General features: G+C 33.8%; 1 protein-coding gene across 1 annotated transcript; it reads left to right on the top strand.

Moving 5' to 3' along the window:
• The first annotated feature begins 6065 nt into the window (after nucleotides 1-6065).
• On the top strand, nucleotides 6066-10907 carry LOC121417831 (low-density lipoprotein receptor-related protein 5-like). The gene is made up of 4 exons (XM_041611563.1): nucleotides 6066-6317; nucleotides 7052-7217; nucleotides 10173-10312; nucleotides 10885-10907. The coding sequence occupies exons 1-4, from the start codon at nucleotides 6068-6070 to the stop codon at nucleotides 10905-10907; spliced, it is 579 nt and encodes a 192-aa protein (XP_041467497.1). The 5' UTR covers nucleotides 6066-6067.
• Nucleotides 10908-11675: the final 768 nt, after the last annotated feature.

Raw genomic sequence — 11675 nt, 5'->3', positions numbered from 1 at the left:
GTTGACAATTCACAGTACTCTTTAGAATATCATTTGCTTTTCAGCTCGTCCCATTTGAAAGCCGCTCCCTCTAACACTGCTGTACAAACTTCTGAAAAAAAAATAATGACAATATAATAATATTATCATACTTTTTGGACTCAAGCACATTTCAAGTTTACTTTCTGTAAAATTACATTTTAACTTAGCATGTGTTCATCACTTCAAAGCAAGGGGAAATCCAAATGTCAGTTATACCATTTATTTTGGGGCATCAGCATTAGCACAATTTAGTTTGCTGTGCAAACCTATTACTGAGGGAAAGTGGCTCACCGGAGTGCCGATGAGGGGGGGGGGGGGTGTTACACACACAAATATAATAAACGTCCACACATGTAATAACGCCCAAAATTGAAATTTCACCCATCAATGTACAGTAATAACACCCACAAATGGAATAAACACTTTACCCACAAAAGTATTAATTTCACCCGCAAATGTAAAAATGCACTTCACTGACGAAAGTATTAATTTCACCCACAAATTTAAAAATGCACTTCATCCACAAATACAATCAATTTCGATCGCTCACAAATGTAGTAATGACTTTACCCACAAATGCATTAAGTTTGAAGGGATTTTTGGCAAATCTGTTCTAAACTAAAATCATATGTAGTAATGCATTTATATAGGGAAAAGTCATAGTCTTTTTCTCAAGACCCGATTAAAATCAAACTGAGATCCCGAAATCAATTCTTTTTAATGTTTAATAACATAAAAGTATAGCGCAGTCTTACCTCCAGACCAAGATATTTTAAATAGAAAAAAAATAATGAATAATAATAATAATAATAAAACAACGATCCCACGATTTTATTAATGTTGGATAACATGGAAATATAGCGCAATCTTGTCTCCAGACACAGTTATTAAAAAAAGACCCCCACAATCTAATGAACATTGAATAGCATTGAAACATGGTGTTTTTTTTTCTCCAGACAGAGTTATTTCAAAATCGAAAATAATGATTAAGCAATAAAAAACAAACAAACAATATCAACAAAAACCTCACAATCTAAATGATGCTGAATAACTTGAAAATACCGCGTAGTCTTTTCTCAAGACACAGTTTTTTTTTTTCAAATTAACAAAATTAAAAAGAAGATAAGTAATACCAAAGAAACCCTACAATCTTATTGTAGCTGAATTACATAGAAATATGGTGTATTCTTCCTTCCAGATCCAATTATTTCAAAATTATAAATAATTTTTAAAACAGCAAAGAAAAAAAAACCAAGGAAGGAAGGAAGGAAGACCCCACTAACTTGTTAATGCTGAATAACTTGGAAATATTGCGCATTCTTTCCTCCATACCCAATTGTTTGAAAATAACAAAAATCATAAAAAAACAGAACCTAAGAAGCAACAATACTTCCAACTAATAACATGTAATAAAATAAAGGTTTAGAGAGTTGTCTTTATTCCAAACCATGTCATTTTTAAGAATTAAGAAAGAGGAAATCGTCATAACTAAGAATCAGTCATATTCTTTTAATCATGAATAAGATGATCGGGGGAGCAATTCATCAACATTTTTTGTCCGACGCGTTTGAGTATTTGTTGCAGTATCGTATTACAGACACATATTCAGAAACTTCAAGAGGGGGTTAGCCACCTGCTTAAATGCATTTTAATTTCTTTAGCATAAACCTGATAAAGTTGTACTTTCGGCAACCAAAAGAAAAAAAAGGCAAGCAAGCCGGTCAGTAACTCATATTCAACGGCACCAAATCTGATGCTGTATTAATGAAATGCTTATTTATGGCATCAGCAGTCTTCTCTTAAGGCCACCGCACAACTTACGACTGTTCGTGATCCGATTTTGGAACTAATCGGACTTTGCTCATTTTCTGAAATCTGAATAGAAAATATCATTTATTTGAGTTTAAAATTAATTGAAAGAATAGTAATATAACCATTTTGACAGATTGCAAACCCTTATTTTAGAGTAAAGGCCAAAGATACAACAATTATGTAGCCTAAAGACCCTGCGCTACGCCTGGTATGTAACTGAATGAAAAATCACATTTGTTTTTCTTTCCATGCAGGAGAGCATTGATTCTGATTTCCAGAGATGGATAGATGTGTTTTGCCAAAGTTGTTATTCGTCGCTTTCTCTATCTCTCAATCTTTATCACCCGTATTTTGCAGTAAGTAATTCATTCAAGCCCCCATCACACTTGTTCAGAATCAAGCAAAATAGGTTGTATTGACAGGACTTTTGTTTGAGCACCAGTTGGTCATTTAAATCTACTTCGAACACCGTTCGAAAATACCCCTCGAATGTTTTTAACATGACCAAATCCTTCGGGACGGCCAAAATAAATGACAAAAATATTCCGATGCACTCAGAATGCAGTCACAATATTTAGAATGTGCCTAGAATGTCAAAGAATTTAGCACTGATTATCAATCTGACTCCATTGTAGTTCATTTAGACTAGTGTACGATGATATTTTTTTTCGTTCAAGCTTCTGCTTGATTCGTGCTTATTCCTAATAATTGTGATGGGGGCTTCAATATTGAATTTATACAGCGTGTCCCACAAAATAATGATAATGTTAATTTGCTCACCACGAAAAAGTAAATTGTATTAGCTTAACCAGATTATACCAAACTACTTAATGAAAAAGTTGTATTGAAAGATTTCCTGATGAGTGCTCATAAAAGGCTCATATCTTGCGTAAATTGTACAAAATGCCTATGATTTTGGAAATCATACTACAAATGATTTAAATCAATATGAGGATTCCAAAGCGATTTCATATCTATGCAGGGTTGGGCGGTAAATACCGGTAGCGGTAATTACCGGTGGTAAATACCGGTAAATACCGTCCGGTAAATAAGATGGACGTCCGGTAAATATGTGAAAAACGGGAAATATGATTTCTATTTTTTTTTCAATAATTTTAGTTGTTTTTAACCTGGACAAATGGAAATAGTGTTCTGAAATAATCAGAATCACAAAACTCAGTAGAAACACACTTTTTTACAGATAAAATCCATACTGCATACATGTACATCCAAACACACATAGGATCTAAGTCCACACATACGTACACAAACTCAAATTATGTTCCTGGAAATTGAATAATCATATTAAAACATAAACAAATATTTCTCCCAGGGTTTAACTTGTTACATGCCAGTGTACCTCATTACAATATGATTTTTTGTTTTTAAGTATGAATAAAGCTCAGTATTCTACTGTATGTAAGGAGTTTTAGTGTGTACATGTTTCAGTGTGTACTAATGGTTGTTGGTTTTGAATTTTGATATTGCTTACAGAAAAAGATCTTTTTGTAGCCTAAAAAATTACACAACTCGGATTGTGCCATTTTTAATGTTGCAATTCTTTTGATATAACATTTAAAAGAAGTTTAACAAAGAAAGCAAACACAAAAATTAAAAAGCATAACTTATACAACTGTACACAAAAGTGGAAAGAGGTGTCAAAAGTTGTTTCCTTTAAGAAATATAAAATGAATATAACATACGGTAATTGACATACTTTAGCAACTGAATGTTTGGTTACACTTCGTAATTCCGAAGGTTCTTTATTCCGATGGTTTTTAATTCCGAAACACGTAAATTGCCCATACCTTGATGTTTGTTAATCCGAAAACGTAAAAGGGTTTATTAATCCGAACATTATGGCGTTATTACAAAAGTTCGTTATTCCGAAGGGTCGATAATGCGAAAACAAAATAAGGTTCGATGTTCCGAAGGTTCGTTAGTCCGAAAACGAAATAAGGTTCGTTGTTCCGAAGGTTCGTTAATCCGAAAAAGAAATAAGGTTCGCTGTTCCGAAGGTTCGTTAGTCAGAAAACGAAATAAGGTTCGTTAATTATCACGTTTTCGGACTAACGAACCTTCGGAATTCCGAACCTCATTTCGTTTTGGGATTAATGAACCTTCGGAATTACGAACCTCACTTTGTTTTCGGACTAACGAACCTTCGTAATTGCGAACCTCATTTTGTTTTCAGACTTAGGAACCTCCGGAAAATTTACGAACCTACGGAAATACGAACCATCGGAATAACGAAGCTTCAGAATTACGAATGTATGCGGAATGTTTCAAAGCATTTTGTTCATATGCTAATACAAGTGTATGCTCATTAATGCATGTACATGTAGGTATTCATGAATATGGTAATTATTGACTGACTTAATGAAGAACATCATATCTAAATTAGATCTATATTAGGGGTCTTTTTAGTATTTTATTGTATTTTTTCCAGCATTTCTGTATTTTGTTACTTGTAATTTCTGTATTTTGTTACTTGTAATTTTTTGTCTATGTATCCAGCACTTAGAAACAATGCGTATTAAGCGCTTTATAAATGTTGATTATTATTATTTCATCATAACAGACATAGATAACACCTAAACACAAACATAAACACACACTCAAACAAATGGTACACACCAGAGTAACCATATTCACCTTTGTTTTTATGTTCAAAATTTGACAATCCCTATAGAAAAGTGAGTGGAAAATTATATTTCCCGGTATTTCCCGATGAAAAGTGGTAAATACCGGAAAAAAGCGGTAAATACCGGTAAATACCGCTTATTTCCCGGCGTCCGGGAAATAAGCCTCCGAAGCGGGAAATATGCCAACCCTGTATCTATGATCCCAAGAAATTTGACTGATTTGCTACACTAAAATCTGATAATTGCACCTGCAGATTGTAAATTCATATTTTACTTGTAAAAACCATTTACTGTGCTTTAAAAATATTTACAGAAAGTTTATCAATGGTTAACCAAAGAGTCACCCTGTTTAATTCATTATTATATTGCACTTGTAGAACATCAATGATTTCATGTGACATGAAATTATTAGTATCATCTGCAAAATATTATGCTTTCGAAGATACATTGCACAGATCATTTTTATATATGTGAAAAGTAAATAAAAGGAGATCCTTGGAATACTCCACATTTGAAGTCCCTGTAATAAGATTGTTGCCCATTTAATGTTACAAACAAACTCGGTAAAGTGGTCACTAATGTCATGTACAAAAATGCCAGATGATATATGACACGGAGCATATGAGAAAATACTAAGGAAATTTTAAGGGCTTGTAACACGAGTTAGATAAAATAGCAAAGGTGACATGGAAGATGACAACAGCAAATCCCAATACATATTAATATAATGCAAAGTACCAATTTTAAACAAGTCCTAGTTGAAATCTCCCCAAAATCTTATACTGTATGTTCAGAATTTACAATATTCAAAAGATTTGTAAATATGTTTTTTTTTCTTGATTGGACTGACCCGGTGGTGTAAAAATTACACCATATTCAATTGATTTATTGATTGCAAGATATACAAGTGCTTTCTACAGCAACAAAAAAAAAACTCTCAATCTTGCCGTTGCCTATACATTATTTAGTTTTGTTTTTACCTCCAGCCCGACACCACCTCGTTGAATTGTATACGTATAATGTATTCTGTTAAAACCATATTTCATTTACACCAAAATAGTTGGTGTAAAGTCTATAGATGACAAATATGTGGTTAAATTATCAAGGTTGTGGGATAAACTGCGACAATTGAAATGCATACAAGATGAGCTGTTTTCTAGCTGAGTCTTTGTAAATGTAGATTGGACATGATTATTGAATGAACTGTGCATTGTATAGTATGTTTCTGGAGGCAAAGGTGTGTTATCTTCAGAATCAGCAGAGATTGAATATTGATTTATTCAAATTAGACCTATACTCATTACTACGGTTTGGATTCTTAAATACATCAATAACAGAAAGAATAACTGAAAATGGACAGAAATCACACCAACAAAAAAAAAAACAGTGGAAAGACAATAAAAAAAACTACAAGTAACTATTATACATCCAAATCTAAAGAAAACAATTAAATCACAAGTTAAAATGAACTAACCAAAGTTAATAGTAGCAGTTCTTGGTGTCGTCTGATCACCTTTTTTCCTCGATTACTACTATAGCTGATTTACAGTAAATACTTTGAATGCATTTTCTTCACTGCAGTTGACAGGATGTTCATTGCCGAAGCCTCGGAGGCCGTCATCCTCATGGCAGAAGCAAAGGACTATAGCTTCGTCGGTGTTAATTTCACTACCATCCCTTTGGAAGGATTAGTGTTCCCCGTTGGCGTTGAATTTGATCCAAGAAGTGAGATGGTTTATTGGACTGATGCAGTCCTCCACACTGTTAACAGGGCTTCAATCAACGGGTCGTCACAGGACATCATTGCACGGTTACAAAATACCTCCGGTGATCGTCACTGTAAGTCAGTCTTACTCAGTAGCCCTAATATAAAATATGGTTTAACTTAATTTGTGGTATCATGTTGAGATGTATCATAAACGCAACTTGCATAGTTGCATTTGTAACAAAATGCAATATGTAACTGTAAGAAATATTTTAACATAAAATTAATATTGCATTATGAAAAGGTTCTTTAAAAATTCGGTTCATTATTAAGTGTTTGACTTGTTTAATATCGTTTAGGATATTAATCTGATTTGATTTTGCCTAAATAATAAGGTTATGGGCAGATTTTGCTTGAATGAGTGGGTAATGATAATGTATAATATATTTGTATAAAAGGGTTTCTCTCGTATTCGAAAATTCAATATGCATAGCCCTTCATCTTCAAACGTGCGCGTCCAAGATTAGATTGGCAAATGGAGCAGGTCGGTGTTGGCAAGTATTGTCATGCTGGCAGATAAACTCAATAGTTGAATTCGAAGCACTTTCTTTTGAACATTATTTGTGACCGAAAGAAAGCATCAATGATGCGCGCAGAGCCGGAAGGCTGAGGCCAAGGACAAGAGTAAAATCTGACGTGTCCGAGGCAAAGTGCCGAGGGTCAAGCACCAAGGTCCAAGGAGTTCAGACCTCATTTGGTCTCCTAAAAACAAAGAGTAACACTATTATGATAAGCCTACCTCAATGAGCATAACATTCGAGAACTTAATACTGATGTTTGGGTATTTTGTTATTGTTATTGTGAATAGATCCTTACGGAATTGCCCTTAATCTCGATGATAACAAGGTGTATTGGACTGATCAATATCGTGGAATCATTGAGGTCTCAAACCTCGATGGGACTGATCGAGATGATTTGCTCTTCGTTGGCTTTAACTCTTATCCCAACGGTATCGTTTATTCGCCAATTCGCAGGTATTACAAGTCAATTTTTATATCTTGCTCCCAACATTCTTGCACAATTTATCGACCGACTTGTTCGTTGTTCTATTTATATTATTTATCTTTTTTATGATAATGAAATGATAACACTTTATTTCCCCATGGTAGTCACTTCAGCTATGCAACTGTTTTTACTAGCGGGCCCTGCTTGACATATTTATATTAAAAAGATGTAGATTTTTAGTCGCTCTGATGATATCAAAAAAAAATTGAATTTCCCTTTGAAACGTGGCTAAGACAAACCACTTTCTTTTATTTAAAAGGGACTGGATCCATTGCATAAGGGGTTAGATCCACATTGGTATATTTTGAAGAAAAACAAAATCAAGACAAGTAGATTTATGTAATATCAAATGTTATTTTCACAAGTCAAGGTAGTAAATAATGACCCTTGATTTCTCATAAGAAAATTGCAATATGGGAGAATAAAAAAAGGAATTTTCTAGGAATAATCTCGGAACACAGAGGATATAAACACCTTTGTAACCAAACTCTATATATCACTGATCTTGGGTATAAAATATAATGAAAACAATCTCTTGTTGACGGGTAGCACAAAGCACCAACAAAAATAATGTTCACAATGTATAAAGCGTATAAAGGAGAACTTGCAAAGAATTATTCACTACCCGCCCTCGAAAACCGAGGAAGGAGTACCTTTTTTCGAAATTACTATAACATGCGTATACAGTTTGATCAGCATATTTCACTCAATTGCTTTCAAAAGTATTCCGATCGTTTCCTAACCAGATGATACTCACAAAATGTAGAGATTTGACATTTAAATCATAAGACGAACATAATGTATAATAATTATAATATTTAATCTTTATTTCACAATTATAACGCCTATTCGGTTTGGCTAATGCGATGACTGAAGCATATTCTTTTTAATGGTCTAAGTGAGATGGCTAGCATTTCTTACTGCTGCATATTTTAATCAGTTAATTGGCAGACTACTTAGGCTGGCAACCGTGGCAATGCACTTTTAATTCATGTGTCGTTTCCTTTCATAAATTATTGATCATCAATTTATATCCGTGGAAACACCAATGTGCGCTACCATGAACCCAGTGAAATTGACAATTTTGGGAATGTTTCGACAGCTACTTGCACAGTATTGCACGATGTTCAATTCATGACATGCTCCTGCCTGTCACAAATCACGCGTCAGTGTGAAGAGTGCCAGTGTTAAAAAAGTATACGTGATCATGGATAGCAGAAAACAAGACATTCTTTTAAATATATAAATTTCTTTGTGTTGACATTATAATGGTTCGAATTATCGAATGCACATACATTTTAATGTAAATAATGCAATCGTAACCATTATGGTTTATTTTGCCAATCGCTAAATACATCGCAGGAGCTAATTCAGTGGATGTAAAAAACTTGTCTTTGTTGAGCTGACGTTTTCGCAATTTTTTTTTGTAATGGTTAGGCGCCTGCTTTGGAAACGTGTAGCGAATCAGAGACTCGAAAAAATAAATTTGTTTTTTTCCTGGTGACCATTCCATCGACCTGTTTTAGAAGAGAAGTTTACCTATCCCATTTTTCATAGAGTAAAAAAAAAACAGTGAAGGTTTTTAATATGTTACATAATATACGAGCAGTTGCCCCATATTTTATGTAATATGTTATAAAAAATGCAAAAAAATCAATTTGTAATGAATCACGATGACCAAAATTTTGAGTTGTTTCTTAGGAACGGTTGTGAAATGATCTGTCTGTTGATATACTTAAGGTACAATGGAACCTTTTTTTTAAAGAAAATTACATTTTATTGATTATTTATTTTACTCCCCGATGTATGGGGGGGCTGTTCATATTCTACGTCACTGATAAAACAAAGACTAGCGATGCACTTTACGACTGGACTAATATCCGATTTGGAATACAAATGACATTTTGCTTATTTTCTGAAACTATGAATGAAAAATACCGTTGCATTTGACGTCTAAATTAACTTAAATAAAAATAATACAACCCCCTCCCAAAAAAATAAATAAATGTAAGCCCTTTTTTCTCGCTAAACTTCTTATCTGTAATCAATACGCTCGTGAATTCCAAGCAAGTACATTATATTATTTTTGTCATATTTAGGATGTATTTCTTTCCCCGTCGTTTTGTTAAGCTCGCCTTTGGCTTGAATGGGGCTACCCTGCTTTGTAGAGTAAACATAAACAATTGATAATGAAGGAATAAATAAAAGTAAAGGAAGAATCCACGTCAGTTGCTAAAGGCCCTTTGCTCTGCCGTATAGCCCTGAGGTAGGAAAAATAGGTTTCAAGTTATGATGACCTCAATGCGATTTGGCTTGGAATGTGCTTTTCATCCTACAGGGAGGCTCAAACAAGACTGAACTTGGAATTAAATAATCATAACCCTATTCTGAACTCTGATCGCTAACATGATAGTAGTTGGAATGTTCATATCATTTGTTGGTACATTTATTTCTTTTTTATTCGGATCTTGGCGAATCGCGTAGTGTGCGCCTTGCTCAAATTGCCATTGTAATCTTAACATAATTTTTCTTTATAAATTTTAAATTTTACAATACGTTATTTTCTTATTTTCCTAGGTTTGTACAACTAGCATTTATAATGCCTCCCCTATAAACTCATCTCGTTCCAGCTCTGCATCAACAATGTTTTTTTCTTTTGTTTTTATCAATGCCCATGTTAGCTATCTATCCATCCATCCATTTACCTTTCTCTCTATCTTTCCATCTATATATCTTTTTTATCAATGTATTCATCCATCTATCTATATATCATTTCATCTATCTATCTAGAACTACAATCATTATTTTTGTCATTATCGTTATCATTGTTGATAGTATTATTTTTTTTATTACTATCATTTCTATTACCATCGTCATCATGAGAATCACTGCCACTTTGTTAATGTTGTATTTGGATCATTAAGGAAGATATTTTGGACCGATAGAGGGCAGCATCCAAGGATCGAGAAGGCTAACCCGGATGGAACCAACCGAATTGCTCTTCTTGATGGCGATGTTAGTCCTGATATTTCCGATCCCACTGGAATATGCCTTGATTCTATAGGTATTAATATTCATTTTATTGAAAATCTGCTGGTATTTGATTGGTCGAGAGCACTTTACGTGTCCAATCAAAATTTCACCGGTAAAATGAGATTCTAAGAGGTCAAAAAAGTTTGTGACGTCAGAGTATTTTTTTCTTCATTTTTTTACTATTTTTCGTCCGACTACTTAAGAACCACGCAATCACTCAGGCACCGCGACGCACGGTGGCGCCTGAGTGATAAAAATCTTTGTTAAATCTTCTAACAATTTTGGTGAATTAGCGGCGGGTGTTTTTTATATAAAATGGATACTTTGATTCAGCACTCCACACTCTAAATATATTGGGTACAATGCTCCAGTAGGGTTTATGTTATTATGTGTCAAACCAACATTAGGCATTTATTTTGGCATTTTTTATTATTCAGTGTGATGAAAACTTTGCCATTTCTTAAGTAATTGCCGCTTATTTTGTTTTAACACAACTGGACAATTTGCTTCCCACACTGGATAAGATACTGCACCAAATTGGTTGGAAACATAATTACCCTCGTACTTGTTAAAATTTTACTCATTTTTGTATTCTGTTTGCAGTAAAGTACCCCAAAGGTCCGTAGTGTCGTCGTAAGATCTTTTGCAATGTTTATATGCGGTAATGATCCAAGTTAAAAATAACTTTACTCAAACGTCTAGAATTCTGATCCCCCATTCTTCTTTCTCGTTATTTTTTCCTTTTTTTCATCTAATTGAATAATCTGGATTTTTTTTAAGTATTGGCTTAACATTTTTTTGTGGTGCATAGTATGCCTTGTCATGAATTAACATACGGAGTTGTACATGTTATAGGAAATGCTGTCTGAAATTGCCAACGCCATTGAATAAGATTTGTTAACTGTAAGGAAAATAATGCAATGGATACAGCTATTCCTACAATATCACATTTCGATCCAAGATTAAAATTATACTTCGATATCTTATATTCCAAATGCAAACGTAGTAACACAAATTAAAGCGAGTAAATAGAGGAAAGGAGTAAGAAAAAAAAAATATTCAAATTAACAAACCAAAAACATCGAAAACCGAGTCATGTAGCTGCTTCTTATTATTTTGTACTTCTGATTATTTCATCAGAACGGGGTCTCTATTGGACCGATCCGCAGGAGAACACACTGGAATATTTAAACCTTGATTCGATGAAACGCATACCAAGATACATTCTTCTCAATTCTTCTCATGACATTCGACTTGACATTCATCCCTTTTCGATAGCGAAATATTTCGAAGATATCTACTTTTCCGATATACTGCTGGATCGAGTATTTGCTGTTGATTTTCCGGTCGGAAGCTTAGCATTTGTGCATATGCAGGTTAATACCTCAACAGAA

Source organism: Lytechinus variegatus, chromosome 6 (genome assembly GCF_018143015.1).
Source record: "Lytechinus variegatus isolate NC3 chromosome 6, Lvar_3.0, whole genome shotgun sequence".
Lineage (NCBI taxonomy): Eukaryota > Metazoa > Echinodermata > Echinoidea > Temnopleuroida > Toxopneustidae > Lytechinus > Lytechinus variegatus.
The sequence above is the reverse complement of the archived record's forward strand: the minus strand, read 5'-3'. Positions and strand labels throughout refer to the sequence as shown.